This window comes from Dendropsophus ebraccatus, chromosome 1 (genome assembly GCF_027789765.1).
Source record: "Dendropsophus ebraccatus isolate aDenEbr1 chromosome 1, aDenEbr1.pat, whole genome shotgun sequence".
Lineage (NCBI taxonomy): Eukaryota > Metazoa > Chordata > Amphibia > Anura > Hylidae > Dendropsophus > Dendropsophus ebraccatus.
In genome coordinates, this window is record NC_091454.1 from 76,298,226 (window position 1) to 76,318,483 (window position 20,258).

Here is a 20,258-nt window from a genome sequence, read left to right on the forward strand (position 1 = left end):
ATGCGATGGCTTGTCGGCCTCTCTGCTCAAAGAATTCACATGTGTTGAATTGACAAGCGGAGAGCGCGAAGGCACTCGAGCCATCCCATAAAGCTCCACCGCAGAATTCCATCTGATTTGCTCAGTGTGAGCAGGCTCTTAGGGTCCATTTACACAGAAAGATTATCTGACAGATTATCTACCAAAGATTTGAAGCCAAAGCCAGGAATGGATTTGAAAAGAGGAGAAATCTCAGGCTTTCCTTTATGACCTGATCTCTTTTATAGTCTGTTTCTGGCTTTGGCTTCAAATCTTTGGCAGATAATCTGTCAGATCTTTCTGTGTAAATGGACCCTTAGGGTACAAACATATAAACTTATACGCTGCGTATTTACTGCTGCGATAGGCAGCAGATACGCAGCAGATTAGATCTAAATAACTGAACACAGCATTAAATCTGCACCATCAAATCTGCTGATCTGCTGCGTATACGGTGTGTGTGTTTGTACCCTTATGTATATGTACATGTACGTTTACACGGAACGATTATCGGGCGAATTTTCGAACGATAATCGTACGTGTAAACGTGGCGAACGATCGATAAACCGTTCATTTTGATCTTTTAACATGTTCTTAAATCGTCGTTCGCAAAAACTTCGCCGATCGTTCCGTGTAAACAGTTGTTCACTGATTTTACCTATGTGTGAGATAGGCTTAAGCGATCGCAAATCGAATTTTCTGTACGATATATCGTTCAATCTAAACGCTGATCGTTATAAAAAAAAAAAAAAATCGTTACTTCGAAATCGTTAATCGTACGGTCGGGCCAATAAACGCCTCGTGTAAACTTAGCATAAGTCTGCATAATCGCCCCAGAGCACTGCCCTGCCTGTTTGGCTCAGCAGGAAAATACCTAACAGCACGGGACCAGTGCCGAGGAGGAAGGTAATCAGACAGCACTTCCAAAAAAGATGCTAAATTTAATATCACACCAGTGTGTGACGTTTTGTCTATAGGGAGCCTTTTTCAAGCAGTGATAAGACACATAAGATAAGACACATACCTTCCTTCTCAGTGTCCTGGACTGCTCATAGTCCCCCTTTAAAAGAGAAGCCACTAAAAGCCGTCAGCCTGCAGGGGGAGGGGGGAAAATGATGTCAAGTAACAACTTACCTCTCCCAGTGCCTGCGGTGAGCGGCCGCAGGACCCCCGCCAGGCTCTGGGATCTTCCGCGCCACGACCCGGCTGATGGACTGGTCACTCAGCCAAGTCAGTGACTTGGGCGGGAGGCCATTTCAGTCACTCATTGGCTGAGGGGCCAGTCTATCAGCCGGGACAGGCATTTTCCCGAGTCCTGACGTCATCACAATTCGGGGGAAAATGACTTCCAGCTGGGGTCCCGCAGCCGCTCCAGCCACTTAACGTGTGCACAGGGAGAGGTAATGGTACTTTTACACGGAGCGATAATTCGCCCGATCGCACGATTAACGATTTTGAATGAACGATGTTTTTTTTATAATGATCAGCGTTTAGACCGAACGATACATCGTACGGAAAATTCGCTATGCGATCGTTTTGCGATAGTTTAAGCCTATCTCACACATAGGTGAAATCGCTGAAAGACTGTTTACACTGAACGATCTGCGAATTTTTTGCGAACGATCAACGATGATTTGAGAACATGTTGAAAGATCAAAATGAACGATTTCTTGCTTGTCGTTTGATTGTTCGCTGCGTTTACACGTACGATTATCGTTCGAATTCGATCGTTATCGTGCAAAAACAATCAATCGTTTTGTGTAAAAGGACCATAAGTTTCTAATTGAAATCAATTTCCCCACCCCCTAAAGGCTGCCAGCTTTTAAAAAATACTGGACTTCTCCTTTAAAAAGGTTTCAAATCAGCCGGTGTGTTCAGCTCCAAACCCCTAAGCACAAATAATTCCAATAAACTGAGGTAACAACTTGGTTTCTAATATTTCTGTATAGTATTTACTGACTGAAGTCTTAGGCAGAAACAGAATGACACTTTCAGGAATGGGTGTAATACAGATGAAATGCTGATGCCATACAGACCAAGCATGGGACACATATGGATGCATCTGTAACCCTCTCCATAGACTTCAATTGGCCTTTTCCATCCATAAAACTGATGACAGTAGCGCGTGTTGTGTATTTTATACCCCAATTGATTTACATTAGTGCTGTACTATAATTAGCAAAAAAAACATCTGCATCAGACAGTAATAAATAAGGTATGGCTATGTTCCCACAATGTAGAATTAAGGAGAAATAATGGCCGTTTTTTGCACCTATTTTTACGATTGTGAAAACATAGCTTATCTTGGAACTCTTGCAACAATAACAGATATGAATCCGCTCAGCCTCTCCTGCTCTATAACATGAGGTCTACAGTCTGGTCTCTTGCCTGAACTCCTGCTCTATGACATGATGTAGTCTGGGCTCCTGCTCTATAACATTAAGTAGTCTGGGCTCCTGCTCTATAACATGATGTAGCCTGGGCTCCTGCTCTATAACATGATGTAGCCTGGGCTCCTGCTCTATAACATGATGTAGTCTGGGCTCCTGCTCTATAACATGATGTAGCCTGGGCTCCTGCTCTATAACATGATGTAGTCTGGGCTCCTGCTCTATAACATGATGTAGTCTGGTCTTCTGCTCTATAACATGATGTAGTCTGGGCTCCTGCTCTATGACATGATGTAGTCTGGGCTCCTGCTCTATAACATGATGTAGCCTGGGCTCCTGCTCTATAACATGATGTAGTCTGGGCTCCTGCTCTATGACATGATGTAGTCTGGGCTCCTGCTCTATGACATGATGTAGTCTGGGCTCCTGCTCTATGACATGATGTAGTCTGGTCTTCTGCTCTATAACATGATGTAGTCTGGGCTCCTGCTCTATGACATGATGTAGTCTGGGCTCCTGCTCTATAACATGATGTAGTCTGGGCTCCTGCTCTATGACATGATGTAGCCTGGGCTCCTGCTCTATGACATGATGTAGTCTGGTCTTCTGCTCTATAACATGATGTAGTCTGGGCTCCTGCTCTATGACATGATGTAGTCTGGGCTCCTGCTCTATAACATGATGTAGCCTGGGCTCCTGCTCTATAACATGATGTAGTCTGGGCTCCTGCTCTATGACATGATGTAGTCTGGGCTCCTGCTCTATGACATGATGTAGCCTGGGCTCCTGCTCTATAACATGATGTAGCCTGGGCTCCTGCTCTATAACATGATGTAGCCTGGGCTCCTGCTCTATAACATGATGTAGCCTGGGCTCCTGCTCTATAACATGATGTAGCCTGGGCTCCTGCTCTATAACATGATGTAGTCTGGGCTCCTGCTCTATAACATGATGTCTGCAGTCTCGGCTCCTGCTCTATAACATGATGTAGTCTGGGCTCCTGCTCTATAACATGATGTCTGCAGTCTCGGCTCCTGCTCTATAACATGATGTAGTCTGGTCTTCTGCTCTATAACATGGGCTCTATACACTCTGGGCTCCTGCTCTATGATATGATGCCCACACTCTTGGCTCCTGCTCTATGATATGATGCCCACACTCTGGGCTCCTGCTCTATGATATGATGCCCATACTCTGGGCTCCTGCTCTATGATATGATGCCCACACTCTGGGCTCTCGTCTGCAATGTGCCAGGTTCCCTCTCACCCCACGATGTGCTGCCGCAGGTTGCAGTATGACAGCACCAGGGCCAGTGCTCCTACTATAACATATGCATCACTATGACGACAACATACAGTGCCCGGCAGTACCAGGAGAACTGGGGGCGCACCTGACAGCTCACCTCTGCTTCCCCTCTCTCAGCCGCCTTGCCTGTTGTCAGACTCTAGTGAGCTACACTGTGACACACCGGCAGGCGCTGTCCCCATAGCAACGCCAGCCGCCCCATGTAACCATGGTACGCCACACTCCTCCCGCCCCGGAAGCACTTCCCGGTGACCTATTCTCTCTCCTCTCTTTTATTAGCCGCGGCTTTCCTCGCTCCCTCCCCCACCAGTCATTTCCTTCTCTCATATTGAAATCAGTCACAGGAATCTGCGTTTTCCCATTGTGCGGAGAGCACCGTGGATGTCAGCCAATCAGAGCGAGCCACGCTCCCAGCGCTCGGCGCCGTACATGGAAGAAGCCTATTGGCCAGAAGTGACAGCGACACGCTTGGCGAGTAAAGCGCTGATTGGCTGAATGTTGTGCGTGGTCAGCTGCTATTGGAGCGCGCCTGGAGTCCGCCCGGTGCCTGTCAGGGGCAGATATTAAAGCCTTGGAGGCGGTTCAGGAGCTGCAGTGGTCAGTGGAGAACGAGTGATCCTTGTACCGGAGCATTGCGGACCCTGGTGCTGGCACCATGAGGAAGCTGTGGGCTATTGGCCTGTGCCTCGTCCTCTTGGCATGTGGTGAGTGCATCTGGGAAGGGAAGTGCGGGGCTGCCTTCAGGTTCTTCTTTCTAGAAGCTTCCTGACCGGCATCCGTCACTAGGAGGAGGAGGAGGGGGATCTGGAACTTTCTTCATGTGTGATGAGTCCATGGAGTGCATGCTCCTTACCCTGGCTATGGGGCACACTGAGCAGCCACCTGTACAGTCTGTACTGTGGTGGTGGTGGAATGTTAGTGGGGTCACCCTGATCTCTCCCCCCCCAGAGAGGGACATAGGCCCTGGGTAGTGAGGTGCCATCAGGTGGGCTGTGATGCCTCCCTTACCTTATAGTGTGACCAGCCTGGGTGTCTGCGGAGCAGTGTGTGACATGGCATGGGCTCCCTGCTGCCTAGATGTACACAGGGTTCTTGGCTCCTCATGAACCTGCTCCCTACATAGTCACTTCTGATATAAGATTCAATGGGCCATGCTGTAATGTCACATCACCTGCAGGATTTCTCTGACTAAAGTAGTTTCTTCTTACCTACATGACCCAAAAGTGTTCTGGTTTTCTTCTTTCCTTTGACTTATACTGTACAGTAATAGGACTATACTTAATGTGTATCTGTCATAATAAACTCTTGTCATGTCAGACCATTATCCACTCAGACCCTAACTAATAGAGTAGAATGAGCTGCTGTGTGATCCTTTCCCCGCCCTGTCAGTGGGAAGGGATGTGCCCCATAGACTTCCATTATGTGTCCATCTCCTAATGTGACCAAGAGCTAGGAGAGGACTGCGCCGAGCACAGCTTCTCCCAATTGGTTGCAATCCGAATACTGCAACTGTGACCAATCAACTTTTGGCATGTCTTTCTGATGACAGTGTCTCTTTAAGTTGGGTGTCCCTCAAAATCAAACTATGCCCCATAACAAAATGATTGCAGAAGGCCTAAATGCTGGGACCCCCTTTGATCTTATAACTGTGGACTGGACTCCCTCTGCTGAATGGAGCAGATTCCATTCATTCTCTAGTCACTGGAGCGGAGCTTTGTTATCCTTTTTCCTGGGGATTGGGCAAAACTTGATTTTGAGGGACAACCCTTTTTTTTTTTTTTTTTTTTTTTTTTTTTTTTTTTTTTTTTTTTTAATGGATGTTCTAGGTTGTAGCATTTTAATGTAACTTGACACCTGTCACAGTGAATACAAGGCAGAGGCTGTACTCTCGTCCCCTGCCAAGTCCTCCAGCCCCTGCTGTGGTCATCTTCTTCCTCCCTCTGATTCATTCACAGCCACAGCCAATCAATGGGCAGACAGGATGGATCCTGCAGGCAAAATACCATCAGAAGGAGGAAGAGGATGACCACTAAGGCTAGACCTACATGGTGACTTTGGATGCAAAATATTGTGCATACTCCCAGTGGATGGTCGTGCAGTGCATCTGTGATCCTTGGTGGAGTTGCATGCGATGTCTCGTCAGTTTGGCTATTCAAGTAACTGCCTGTTTACAACTGTAATAAAGTCATAGGACAACAAGTAGAGGAAAATATTTTGTTTGACATGGATGACACTTGCAGTTGTGTGACCAAAGTTGTTATGCAGCTTCAGCCTATATCACCAGCAAGTCTTCATGTAACTTGGATTTAGTAGCTGGGACTGCCTGTATAGCGCCTGCCTGATCCTGCCATCTTATGTTATCTTTACCATAGTGGACTCCTATCTAGTGGCTTCAGGATCATACTTCAAGGTATGTGTTGTGCCACTAACAATCTATAATGAAGGGATGTGTGCAGTCCACGGCTTCATCAGCAGAATGTGCCCATGCCCAGAGCTGCTGCAGGTGATCCCAGGTCTCAGCTATGGTAAAAAAATGTAAGATTGCAGGATCAGGTAGACACGGTAGAGGCAGTTTTGGGACAAGTAAACCCCAGCTGCATAAAGACTCTTGTGGCGGTAATAAAAGATCCTGTACAGCTGTGGCCTGAAACCTGGTGTGAGACTAAGGGCCCTTTTACACAGAGAGATTATCTGACAGATTATCTGCCAAAGATTTGAAGCCAAAGCCAGGACTGGATTTGAAAAGGAGAAATCTCAGGCTTTCATGTATGACCTGATCTGTTTATAGTCTGTTCCTGGTTTTGGCATCAAATCTTTGGCAGATAATCTGTCAGATAATCTTTCTGTGTAAAAGGGCCCTAAAAGGTGCTACGCAATTTTATGCTGAGCCTTGTGGTAACACTGCAGCTGAAGCACTGCAGGTAGGATGCACCCAGGGACAACAAGGTGGCCTGCTCCTTCACAACTGATCAGTGACTTATTCTAATATAGTTCAGAATGCTGATATTTAATGTGCTAATATCTTGCAGCTTCTGTCAGAGCTGAAGATGAAGTAGATATCGATGGAACTGTGGACGATGACCTGGGAAAAAGCAGAGAAGGCTCACGGACAGATGATGAAGTTGTAAGCAGGTCTGTGTTCATAAGCCTATTTATGCCCATAATACATCTGCTAGCAAATCTTTCAGCTCCTGTGTGTATGTATGCAAATCTAAAGTGTTAGAAAGTGACTAGATCTAGTTTTACGAGTCATGCAGGTGTAGAGCGTGTATGATTGAAGCTGAGAATCTAATCTATTTCTTCTATCTTGTATGTGTCACTTATTCTTGCAGCTACATTTATTTATTAATTTTCATTGCAGAGAGGAGGAGGCCATTCAGCTAGATGGACTCAATGCTGCCCAAATAAAGGAGATCAGAGAGAAATCTGAGAAATTTGCATTTCAGGCTGAAGTTAACAGGATGATGAAACTTATTATCAACTCTTTATACAAAAATAAAGAGGTAACTCTTATATCCTGCTACTATGAGACAATTCCCTTTGTTAAAAACTGTGTGTATATAGAACTTTTTAAATTTATTTTTGTTAGATTTTCCTTCGAGAGTTGATCTCCAATGCTTCAGATGCTCTTGATAAGATCAGGTTGATTTCGTTGACTGATGAGACTGCCCTTGCTGCCAATGAAGAGTTAACCATTAAAATCAAGGTAGGTTACCATAATGTTGAATGAGTGACCAATAAAGAAAACTCTGCATATAGCATAGTGGATTTCCTCCAGCTGGATTTACCTTTCAGTTTCCCTAATACACAAGATCACATTCTAAGGTGTTGAAATTTCCTAGTTACACAATGTTAATCTGCTATAAGATGATAGATGATGCTGTTGTATGTTAATTCTGAATGATTGTTTCTCTGTATCTTTCCCTTAGTGTGATAAAGAGAAGAATATGCTGCATATTACTGATACTGGCATTGGCATGACAAAGGAGGAACTTGTCAAGAATTTGGGAACAATTGCTAAATCTGGCACTAGTGAATTTTTGAATAAGCTGACAGAAGCTCAGGAGGATGGCCAGTCTACATCTGAGCTCATTGGCCAGTTTGGTGTTGGCTTCTATTCTGCTTTCCTAGTTGCAGATCGTGTGATTGTAACATCAAAACATAACAATGATACACAGCACATATGGGAATCTGATTCCAATGAGTTCTTTGTGATTGATGATCCTCGTGGTGACACACTGGGCAGAGGCACAACAATAACGTAAGTTTTCCATGGTTAAGGTAAAGCTGCATAGTCCCACTTGTTAGATGCTAACGGGGCCTCTGCTGATGGATAATTTTAACTAGAAATTCATATAACTTACTGCAACCTATTGGTCAGCATTTTGCTGACTAGAGTCATGACCCATGACTGACTCGTCTGTCAGTGACAGCCTGCTCAGCTGATGACTGGCCATGGTGCTGTCCTGTCTGTGATTGGCTGAGCAGGCTGTTGCTGCCAGATGAGTTCATCTCAAGGGGTGGGTAGCAACATAAATTTAATTGAATGGAATACCCCTTTAAAGCTTATCACTGTATAAGTTTTGGAATCATTTTAATATTTTAAAGATCTCTGCTTTTCATAAATGAAAGCATTTTTCCCATCTGCCCAGATAACCTGCAGGTTGGTACACTACTCTTTAGGCACTTCATTTACTTGCATGAAGCAAAGATCATTGAGAGAAATGCGTTTGTGCTGCTAAGGCTGATTTTCACACAAACTGCTACTGCACTTTTTGAGCCAAAGCCGGAAGTGGATCTGGCTTTGGCCAGCGGCAGTCTTCCAAAAACTGCCATCTGTGAAACCAGCATGCAGGTTCTAGTTTACTTTGAATTATGACAGAAGCCTTGTAGACAGGCCACCTCTAGGTGAACCATATCATCAATGAAGAGGTGTAGATATTATAGCACTTGACAGTTTTCTCTGTACTTAGTCTGAAGACTGGGTCTTTAACAGTACTACATGATCTTATTTTAACAGCTTGGTCTTGAAAGAAGAAGCTACAGATTATCTTGAGTTGGAAACCATAAAGAATCTTGTGAGAAAATATTCTCAGTTCATCAATTTCCCCATCTACGTCTGGAGCAGCAAGGTAAACAAGTGTTTAGTCATATTTAGCACAATATCTACCATGCATTAGGCACTCAGACTTATGGACTTCTTGTGATCTGGTCTAGACTGAGACTGTAGAAGAGCCAATTGATGAAGAAGAAGCAAAGGAGGAAAAGGAAGATGAGACAGATGAGGAAGCTGCTGTTGAGGAAGAGGATGAGGAAAAGAAACCAAAGACCAAAAAGGTCAGTTATGGTAAACTACATGCATTTTTTGCTCAGCCTGTCTTGTCTGATTTGGTATGGGTGCTGCTGCACATACGGCAGGTATCCTTACTCTACATGTGCACAGTGCCCACCAGGCATTGAATGGTTGGCCCACCAGCATGCAAGAGCACTTCTCTGCCTAATGTCAGAATGGGTAGAAGTTCCTGTCAAAACAGAAGACCGACAGACATCATGTTAACACTACTATTTCCACAACACAGGTTGAGAAGACTATTTGGGACTGGGAGCTTATGAATGACATCAAACCAATCTGGCAAAGGCCATCAAAGGAAGTTGAGGAAGATGAATACAAAGCCTTCTACAAATCATTTTCCAAGGTGAGCTGAATTCCAAATCTGTTATGTATTAGGTGATCTGGATGATAATTGCATAACCTCAGATCTCAGCCTAGTGCTTTTTCTAATCCAAGTATTTAATTTGGTTTCCCCCTCAGGAAAGTGATGAACCCATGGCTTACATCCACTTCACAGCAGAAGGAGAGGTCACTTTCAAGTCAATCTTGTTTATCCCCTCCACTGCTCCACGAGGCCTGTTTGATGAATATGGCTCAAAGAAGAGTGACTTTATTAAGGTATAATAAAGATTAATATTTTATAAAACCGCTCCATGGACTGCATTAGAACATACACTTGTTACCTGTTTACTAACATTCAAACTCTTGTTCCAGCTTTTCGTCAGAAGAGTCTTTATTACTGATGACTTCCATGACATGATGCCCAAATACTTAAACTTTGTCAAGGGAGTGGTAAGTCAGTCTTATAGGTTATACTATATGTATTATTCCTGACACCACTCTTTCCTATTTCCTATTCTCAATATCTGAATCTGTAACCCCACAGGTTGATTCTGATGACTTGCCTCTTAATGTATCCAGAGAAACTCTACAGCAACATAAATTACTGAAGGTAGGCATTGAGTCGAAGTGATGTAATTAATGACCCTGTAGTTGGGCATGGTTGAGTGTATACATTGCTGTGTTGTATGAAGTCTTGGGGCGTATTCCCATGTTTCTTGCATGTTCCATAAATGCAAACAGTGTTCTGTAATGATTCAAGAAAATCTGAACCTTGTTCCTAGCACACTGTATTTGGACTGTGCACAGAAAGTGGGAATAAAGGTCTAAGATTTAAGTTGTGAGAAATATATCTTGGTTATAGTAGCTTAAAAAAATGCTACTTCCACCAAACTTGGTATACCCATTACAAAACTGATTACTGAAATTTGAAGAGATAAAATTATCTACTTTTTGCCTTTTCTAGGTCATTAGAAAGAAGTTGGTACGTAAAACACTTGACATGATCAAGAAAATTGCAGAAGATAAATACAATGATAAATTCTGGAAGGAATTTGGTACCAATGTTAAGCTTGGCGTGATTGAAGACCATTCTAACCGAACCCGATTGGCCAAGCTTCTTAGATTCCAGTCCTCTAACCATAAGACAGAGTTGACCAGCTTGGAGCACTATGTGGAAAGAATGAAGGAAAAACAAGATAAGATCTACTTCATGGCTGGTTCAAGCAGAAAGGAGGTGAGGTTTACGGCTATAACAGTAGTTGTCAGTATGTATTTTTGTATTTGATTCCACCAAAATACCTGTGTTAAATTATAACCTGGAATACGTGACACACACCATGGAGACAACACTATGTGACTGATCTTGCCCTATTTTATATTCAGGTGGAGTCCTCTCCATTTGTTGAGCGACTTCTGAAGAAGGGTTATGAAGTGATTTTCCTCATTGAGCCTGTAGATGAGTACTGCATACAGGCATTACCTGAGTTTGATGGCAAGAGGTTCCAGAATGTTGCTAAGGAAGGGCTGAAGTTTGATGAAAGTGAAAAGGCTAAAGAAGCACGTGAAGCCTTGGAGAAAGAATATGAGCCTCTGTTGACATGGATGAAGGAAAAATCTCTTAAAGACCAGGTAGATGTAACATCTTGGTCACTTTTGCATAGTGAGATTATTGACCTTACCTTTGTGAAAGCCTAATTTTTCTTTCTCAAGATTGAAAAGGCAGTCTTATCTCAGCGTTTGACACAATCCCCTTGTGCTCTTGTGGCAAGTCAGTATGGATGGTCTGGTAATATGGAAAGGATCATGAAGGCTCAGGCTTACCAAACTGGAAAAGATATTTCCACCAGGTAAGTGCACAGTGCAAATGTGGGCTCAAGGTTAAACCATGTGCTAAATGTAGTGTTCACAAGCAGCACTCTAGAAATATTGGGGGAAAGTTCCTGTTGGAAATTTATATTCTAAATGGCCATTTACCTAATTCATTTCAGTTACTATTCAAGCCAGAAGAAAACTCTTGAGATTAACCCAAGACATCCTCTTATTAAAGATATGTTGAGAAGAGTAAAGGTGAGTGATGTGCTAGAACTGCCTTGTCTGTCCTTCTTATTCATTGAATATGTACTTCTAAAGAGAAATTCCCAACAAACTGAAACTGTAGGGAGACGGGTAAGTGCAGTAAATTCGCCCATCCCTGTGCCGCCCAGACAGCTGCTGACTGTCTTCTTAAGCTGGAAACCAGGTACATCACATACCCAGCTCTCCTAGCTGCAACCTCACATCCTGGCTGAGCGATTGTCCACTCAGCCTGTCAGTGGCTGGGGCAGGGTCCCACACAAGGCACTGATTGGCTGAGCGAGCTATAACTCAGACAGGTACATGATTTTACAGCAAGGATTGCTGCCGGCCACTGGAGGCTGCTCTACGGGGCACAAGGATAGGTTAGTTTGCATTGCTTTCCCCCACCCCCTGCCTTTTTTTCCTTTTATTCATTTTTTTTTTTTTTTTTATATATAACTTTATTTTAGTGGGACTTCTCCTAAGATCCATTTTGCTTTAGATCTGTCAGATCATTTAACTTGCATCACCCACCAATAATTATAATTCATATCTGCACTAACTTCCAGTGAGTGGGTACACAGCTGCATCATCTTGACTTTGTTGTGTCCCCATGTGAGGTTACACATCTCCAGGGACAATCCAGGCCATGGAGATGGGAGTAAAACCATTCTTGCCTTTCCCTGAGGTCCCGACCATCTGGCATCTCGCTCGGTGTGTGTGTGTGTCTCTGAACACAGAAATGCCATGCAACTTTATTTTGAGCAACATTTTATAAAACCGAATGTGTTCTTGTATTTACAGGAAAATGAAGATGACCAAACAGTGGCTGACCTTGCAGTTGTATTACTTGAAACTGCCACATTACGGTCTGGGTATCAATTGCCAGACACTAAAGCATATGGAGACAGGATAGAAAGGATGTTGCGGCTAAGCTTGAATATTGACCTCAATGCCAAGGTAAGGAGATACTTAACACTAGAACAAAGGGGTCACAATCTGAGATTATTTGGAGGGAGATCAGATGCAACAGAAAATATTTTACTGAGTAGTAGTCCATTTAAGGACTAAATGGAAATCCTATTAGGGCAGACTAGATGGACCAAGTATCTTTCTGCTGTCCATCTATTCTTTCTAAAAAATTGTATATGGCTTGTGGTAAATAAAAAAAAATAAATAAAAAAAAGCAAATGTATTAGGCATGTGCTTGAACAGTAGACATTCTCTAGCTAGGGCTATGTTCTATGCACTTGCTGTGTAATCTCAGATGGCAGCAGTGACCTTGCAGGAATGTATCCTGGGAGACCAGAATTGATAAAATTGTGGCATGAAGAGTGACCTGCAGCTGGTTCACCTTAAGTGGTTTTTCTGTAATTGTAATTTTCTGTACTGCTTTGGTCTAGGTGGAAGAGGAGCCAGAGGAGGAAGAGGAAGTAGCAGCAGATGAAACTGAACAGGAAGACTCTGATGTTGAGGAAGTAGATGCAGAGGAAGATGCTGAAAAGCCAGAAGCTGATGATCAGACAGACAAACCAGTAAGTGTTGATGATCCAAAACCTTAAGAACACATTCTTTAGCAGTAGATGGTGCTGCATTATATTTCTCTATTCTTTCCTGGTCACATTCTCTTTAAACAAACTAAAGAGTACATGATAAATGCCAGTGCAGACTATGGCTGCAATAAAGAGAATGCTGCTGGTGCCCTTTTGAATGTGAGTTTCCTTTTTAAGGAGCCTCCAATAGACTTGATGGACAGGCATTGAGAAATCTGTTAAATTTCTGCCTGAACCGTAATACTCCTGCAATTGGCAGCTTTCTATCATGTGTAGTCTTACAGTACTTGATCAGAGGAGCTGGAAATGCAGGGCTTGGATAATCCTGCAGTTCCTGACAGAGGGGAGGCAGCAGAGGGGCCCATTTCACCCCTTACTGCTGCCACTCAACAGAAGTTTGTTTATGTTATATTACAAAGTAACATTGCTTTAATATAAGTTATATTAAAGGGGTAGTGCGGCGTTTAACCCACTCCAGCCGTCCCTCATGCCGCTTCCCCCCCACCCCCCAAAGTTGTATAACTTTGTAATGTGTTTTAGCTAATAAAACTCCGCACTACCCCTTTAACAAGGCATCTTTTAGACTTTCACAATGGCCGTTCTTAAGTTAGTTACCAATACAGTAACTTTGGGGGTGTAATCACATGGGAGATTCTGTTGCTGTATGTCTAACTATCTTGCGATGTATAAATGCTGGTTACTTATTTTCCATTTTTCTTTTTTAGGAATCGACACATATAAAAACTGAATTATAAACATCATCTTGCAGCGATTTAGTGGGGGGTGGGTTTTGACAGTGTTGGGAGGGTTTTTTAGTTTTTTTTTTTTTTTTTTTTTTTTAAACATTCCTCATGAATGTAAATTTGTACTATTTATGAGTGTAAAGTCTTTCACATGAACACAAGTTTCAGGCAATTTCGTCTAACCAATTTGAGTCATCACTGCTCGGTATAACTTCATTGGATGTTGGAGGAATCTTGTACAACCTACACCTACCAGAGATGGACTGGATATTTAATCAATTCTGCTCTCCTGTCAACATGACCATTGAAGTACAAATAGACTGGACTCTGGCACAAATGTGAAACTTACAGTGTAACAGTAATAATGTTTGTTTTTTGTAAATAGAAAATGTCTTATTGGAAAAAAGCCCTTGGGTACGGCCAAGTTGCAGCATCCTGTAACCTTCTTTTCCAGTTACCTGTTGTCACAATGTCGCCGTCAATTTCCACAGCAATTTGCCTTTCAAAATAAAGTTGTCCGTGACTTTGTTATTGAACATTATTCAAGACTACATTTCTCATTTCATAGTTTACTGTCAATGTTCTGTGATTGAATTGTACTGTAATCTGTTTCAGGACTCCCTATGGCTGCATCCAACTTTACCCACCTCTATAATATGGCCACATAATCTGACTCGAGCATGCTTAAGTTGCACTCCTCTCTAATGACTATTATTGTAGACCTAGTCACGATAACTGTGTGCCAGTTTCATACAAATATCTATCTTTACTGTAAAACATGCACTATGGATGCATCCATATTGTAATGTCTTTTCATAGATTCCAATAGGCATTAGCTAAATAATGGCTAAAAATTACTAAAGCAGATACATTAGCACTTTTGCACAACATAACACTAAGAGCAAGAGGGTTGACCTCCCACCTTCCCAGAGGTTTCCTGTCCTTAGGGGCAAGGTCTGAAAGTTGTCCGGAAAGGGAGTAGTACGTTATATGGTAGTGTTGCAGTTTGAATGCAACAAATTCCTGCCAAATGTGGAGTGCTGGTGGCCTCCTACCTTGTGTTTCAGGCTGCATCGGGTTCTCTGCTGCAGGGTTGCTATCTGGCTGACTGTATGGGTCTGCTTGCATCTTAACTGTGCAGGGCTGCCTGCGCTCAGTGGAGTTGTAAGTCCTCAGGCGCCAGGGCCTTGCTGTCTAGGTGTGGGGGCCTGGGTTAGTTGTGCCTCCTCAGTAGTGCAGCAGCGCGCCGCATGAGGATGACGTCTCGCTGTTTGAGACACATTATGATATCCTCTCAAGACACACCGGTCTTCTGCTACTGCTGCAGCACCTTCTCAGACAGTATCTACCCGGGGGTTTGTAAGTATGGTTGTTACTGTTCTTTCTGTGATTATTAATAGCAGACTAGAGGCTTTATTGGCTGTTTTTAGGAGGAGGATAATTAAAAAAAAAAAACAATTTTTCCTAAAGTCTGAATCAAGGAGTATGCACTTTAAATTGGATTAGTTATGCAATAGATGCATTGTCAAGATGATGGCGGAAGAGTCTGCTTCTACTTTAGGAGATCTGCATAATTTTATTAGGAAGGAAGAAGTTTTGGTGGTTCAGAAGGCAGCTGTTTTACAACCTAGTGATGCACGGGCCTCTACTATTCACTCTGTCTCAGGTGCCGTATTTTCATGATTCTGGTAAACTTTTTACGTACAAGATGTTGATTAAAGCTCTAAGAATGATGTGCCTACGAAGGTTAGCAAGTCAGTACAGGACATTTGTTTGGCAGTCTGGAGGAGAAAGAGTATTCACAAGACTGTAGCTGCCCTTATTGATAGGGGGTGGAAAAAGCCTGATAGGCAGTTGTTTGTTCCCAAGTCTGTTAAGCATACATACCCCTTTGAGCATTAGGACTGAGGTTTGGGATCAGACACCAAAGATTGATGTTGCTGAGTCGAAAGTGTCCCTTGATCTAGGTATGCTTAAGGACCCTATGGATTACAAAGCAGATGACTTCCTTAGGGGAGGCTGGTGCAGCAGCATTTAAGCCTAACATCCCTTATCCTGTGGTTAGGACAGTTGGTGTCTCAAACTAAAGTGCAGGGGCCTCAAAAGAAGATGTATTGGCCTCTAAAAAACAGACCCCTAGGGGTGGATGCCTTTATGAGTTGATGGTCAGGGACCCTTTCTTATGCCTGTCCCCCTCTGAATCTAATTCCCTGCATGTTGAGAAAGATCAGGCAAGACCGAGCAAGAGTAATATCAATAGCCCCCTTCTGGCCCAGGAGGGCTTGGTTCACTTGGTTGTCTGATTTCAGTGACAAATCCCTGGGTGCAGAACTCCCCCATATTCTCTGGCAGGGCCCTCTTCTATATCCTCAGCTTGCAGGCTTGCATCTGACAACCAGGAACTTGAGCAAGGACTCCTTTTTAACCTTTTAAGGACCGTGCTAACTTTCGATTTTTGCGTTTTCCTTTTTTCCTCCATGTGCTTAAAAGGCCATAGCACTTGCATTTTACACCTACAGACCCACATGAGCCCTTATTTTTTGCGTCACTAATTGTACTTCGCAATGACAGGCTGAATTTTTCCATAAAATATGCTGCGAAACCAGAAAAAAATTATATGCGCAGTGAAATTGAAAAAAAAAAACGCAATTATTTTTCTTTGGGGGGGGGGGGCTTCATTTTTACGCCATGTGTCCTATGGAAAAACTTAGTTCCTCAAGTCATTACAATCAAAACGATATGTAACATGTATAACTTGTATCTGATGGCCTGTAAAAAATTAAAACCATTGTTAACAAATATACGTTCCTTAAAATCGCTCTATTCCCAGGCTTATAACGCTTTTATCCTTTGGTCTATGGGGCTGTGTCAGGTGTAATTTTTTGTGCCATGATTTGTTCTTTCTATCGGTACCTTGATTGCGCATATGAGACTTTTTGATCGCTTTATATTACATTTTTTCTGGATTTGATGCGACCAAAAATGCACAATTTTGCACTTTGGGATTTTTTTGCGCTTACACCGTTTACCGTGCAAGATCAGGAATGTGATTAATAGTTCGGGCGATTACGCACGCGGCGATAGCAAACATGTTTGTTTATTTTTATTTGTAAAATGGGAAAAGGGGGGTGATTCAGACTTTTATTAGTGGAGGGGATTTTTCCCTTACAGTAATATGAAGCCCCCTGGGGGACTTCTATATACACAGAACTGATCTCCCATTGAGATCAATCCTGTGTATATAATAGAGCAATGATCCATCAGATCGGTGCTCTATTATAATGGTCTGCTGCAGACCATCTAAATAGATTGCCGAGCCGGGATCAGCGTCATTCCGACGCTGAGCCTCGGCCAGCTCATTAGAACGGATCTCCCCTCCGCGATCGCATCGCGGGGGGGAGATCCCCCACTGGACACCAGGGAGAGAGGGCACAGCTGCTATTCAAATGCAGCTGTCAGCTTTGACAGCGGCATTTGAATAGTTAATTAGCAGGCCGCGGCAATTAGCCACGCCGGCTAATACACGTGGTCCCTGGCTGCACTTACCAACTGGGGACCGCGCGCTGCAGAGAAGGCTCACGCCGGGAGCCCTCTCTGTTTACTCTTAACGGCCGTCGTTAAGAGGTTAAGCAGAGGCCTTTCTGGCTAGTCCTTTATTTTGAGACTCTTCAATAAGGCTCCACGGGTTCCTCTTTTGCATATTCATGTTTCCCAGGGGGCAATGCACCTAGGACTTCACTGCATTGAGCGCTTTCACTAGCAGCCGGCAGTGTTGTCGTTTGGCTGGTCTCCCTGAGTTCAGCAATCTGTTTCTCTTATGGCTCTACTAGGCATTGCTCCCACCTAGCCAGAATCCTGCTCCACACTGATGAGGGGCAACACCCCGAAACAGCTGTATGTGGATGGTTACCTAGCCTTGGTTTATCCCTTGTCATTACATTGACTTATAGGGCCACTTAATATGTGGTTTTGGTGGTTTCCTAACAGGAGCTGCCCCTTGGCTGGGTCCTTCCCAGAGGGATATCTGGCTAGTCCTGTGTTTTGAGACTCTTCAATGAGGCTCCATGGGCTCCTCTTTTGCGTATTCATTTTTATCTTGTAGGCTTCCTGTCCTGGGGGGCGGACCCTCTCTCTCTCCTGGTCCTTTCATGGACTCTGGAAAATCCAATTACCGGTGAGTAATTGTTTTTTCCACCTGTAGAAATGTATTGGTGGAAAAATACCACACTTTCTTGGGGAGAAGGAGGGACTAAAAAGGCCACTTGAGGCTGGAAAAACGCACACAAGAAACTCCATGTGGGTAAGGCTTTTCATGTTTCTCTACTGAGTCCAAGTTTTGAACACTTACGCCAGGTCCTAAAAGGGCACTTCTTAAATGGACCAAAACAGACTGATTTTGCTTAGGCCTGTGTACAAAAAGTGCAGATTTGCAGCATTTTTCCTAATATTCTGAAATCAGGGCAAAAATTGTGCTATTTTAACTCCTAAACCAAGCTTACAGTTCACAGGGATATATGGTTATGCTAGAGGTGTCATGTAGATTTATGAGGCATCTGAGTGTTTTTTATGTGGAGAATAGACATAATTAGATTCCTTATACTGTTCAATGGTATCTTTGCATTGATCACTGTGATCGGCCCTCCGCCAATCGGATGGCAATTTACCTCTAGCAGTAAGCGAAGCCAGTCACTGTCCAATGAGGACCCCTGATCAGATAGTGATAGGAGCCACTCCTACACTTAAACACAGTGATCACAAAGTTCAAGGGGTTAATGCCAGGCAGCATGATTGCTGCTGTCCATCATTGATAAACTAAAGCTCTTAAGCATTCTGTGCATATTTTCATACCAGTACACCATGTGTCATGGACTCACCGACTTTCATGACGTATTGATTACATGAGTATGTATTCATTTGTTATGAAGGGGTAATCCACTTTGTTTTTTCACATAATCATTACTAACTTTTTGGATGTGATAAAAATATAATTAAACTTTGTACACAAATACATTTGTAACTTTGTCAACTAGTGGCATTATAGACACTTCAGGTGGAATTAAAGAGGACCTGTCACCCCCCGCGCCGGGGTGACAGGCTCCCCACCCCCAGATAGATCCCCTTATACTTACCTCATGTCGCCGAATCCCGCTGCCGGAGCCGGTCCGGGGATATCCTGGTGAGAAGCCGGCGCGCGCGCTGTGGAGATGAGTCCAGCGTCCATAGAGAATGAATGGAGCCGGACTCATCTCTGCTGCGCGCGCACGGCTCCATTCATTCTCTACGGACGCTGGACTCATCTCCACAGCGCGCGCGCCGGCTTCTCACCGGGATATCTCGGTCCCGGGATCGGCTCCGGCAGCGGGACTCAGCGACATGAGGTAAGTATAAGGGGATCTATCTGGGGGTCGGGAGCCTGTCTACCCCGGCGCGGGGGGTGACAGGTCTCCTTTAAGCATGCACCTGGTGTATTTTTTTTTTCATTTTTTTTTTTTTTGAGGGTGGGGGGGAATTTATTGAGGTTTGCCCCTTAGTAAAGGTGGGACTTTGTTAGGGCCCGATTACACCAACAGATATGTGACAGATTTTTATAGCCAAAGCCAGGAATGGATTTGGAAAGAGGATAAATCCAGTCTTTTCTTTATAGTCTGTTTCTGGCTTTGGTTGCAAAAATCTGTCGGATATCTGTTGCTGTAATAGGGCCCTTAAACTGGCGTACAATAAATCCCTCAGTTCTATTACATTTACTATTTGAAATTCCATAGTTCACCAGTGCCCTTCTAGCTACTCCAAAAACTGCATCATCTTGTGAGGGTATGTTCACATAGGTATAATCCATTATGGAAGATGTGAAACTTCACACAAAAGGCACTTTCTGCACTGTCCTTCGGAATGGCCATTGGGAGCTTTATGACAGGATTCTGCTCTGCTGATCATAATTTGAAGAACCATATTGTCTATGGGTTAAGGTCCTAATCCTGTGCAAATATTCTTCCTTGTATAGGTACAGTATACTGAGAACAACATTGTAGAAGCCCCGTTTTGGGCGGGAGGGCTTGCTGTGAAAAAAAAAAAACACCAACTGGTTTAGAAAAACTTGTAACAGAAAAGCTTGGACTGAAAGTAACTGACTGGTATATTTCCATTGAAATGGTTTCCTGTTACACCTTATCCTGCCTTTGGTGTGTACCTGACCATGAGCCCATAAAATGCCATGTGGATTGACTGTAGAAGGCGACATAACAAGTCCATACTGTACACTCATAGTTACTCCGGCATTGTATAAATGTTACAGATGGCACTTCTGATTTTTATTTTTGCAGTAATATAATTTAGTATAAAGCAAAAAGATTTGTGTGCATGTCCAAGACAATAATGAAGTCGATCAGATGAAAGCACAGATACTTTAATAGATATTATACAGAGGACCTCATCATCTAGTGTATATGGGTACAAAAACCTCTTGGAGGCACGTCCACTCTAATGTGTATATGGGCAGGCAGGCTGATCTTATAAAGATCCT

General features: G+C 43.4%; 2 protein-coding genes across 6 annotated transcripts in view; one reads left to right on the forward strand and one right to left on the reverse strand.

Moving 5' to 3' along the window:
- Nucleotides 1-4,177, reverse strand: part of LOC138794716 (tetratricopeptide repeat protein 41-like) — a 79,276-nt gene extending 75,099 nt beyond the window's left edge. For 2 of the 5 annotated variants that reach the window (XM_069973585.1, XM_069973550.1), the window contains exon 1: nucleotides 3,811-4,175. The gene's annotated coding sequence lies outside the window, so the exon portion shown is untranslated. Of the gene's footprint in view, nucleotides 1-2,290; nucleotides 2,328-3,798 lie in introns of those variants that run through there. The other 3 variants (XM_069973576.1, XM_069973558.1, XM_069973568.1) reach the window with 3 other exon arrangements.
- Nucleotides 4,178-4,223: 46 nt separating this feature from the next.
- Nucleotides 4,224-14,279, forward strand: HSP90B1 (heat shock protein 90 beta family member 1). Its single transcript, XM_069973596.1, has 18 exons — nucleotides 4,224-4,417; nucleotides 6,743-6,845; nucleotides 7,075-7,216; nucleotides 7,303-7,419; nucleotides 7,643-7,974; nucleotides 8,734-8,845; nucleotides 8,931-9,050; nucleotides 9,293-9,409; nucleotides 9,526-9,663; nucleotides 9,760-9,837; nucleotides 9,932-9,997; nucleotides 10,352-10,621; nucleotides 10,771-11,016; nucleotides 11,098-11,234; nucleotides 11,376-11,454; nucleotides 12,247-12,402; nucleotides 12,846-12,977; nucleotides 13,721-14,279. Exons 1-18 carry the CDS (start codon nucleotides 4,369-4,371, stop codon nucleotides 13,748-13,750), a joined length of 2,424 nt encoding a protein of 807 aa, XP_069829697.1. The 5' UTR covers nucleotides 4,224-4,368; the 3' UTR covers nucleotides 13,751-14,279.
- The last annotated feature ends 5,979 nt before the right edge of the window (nucleotides 14,280-20,258 follow it).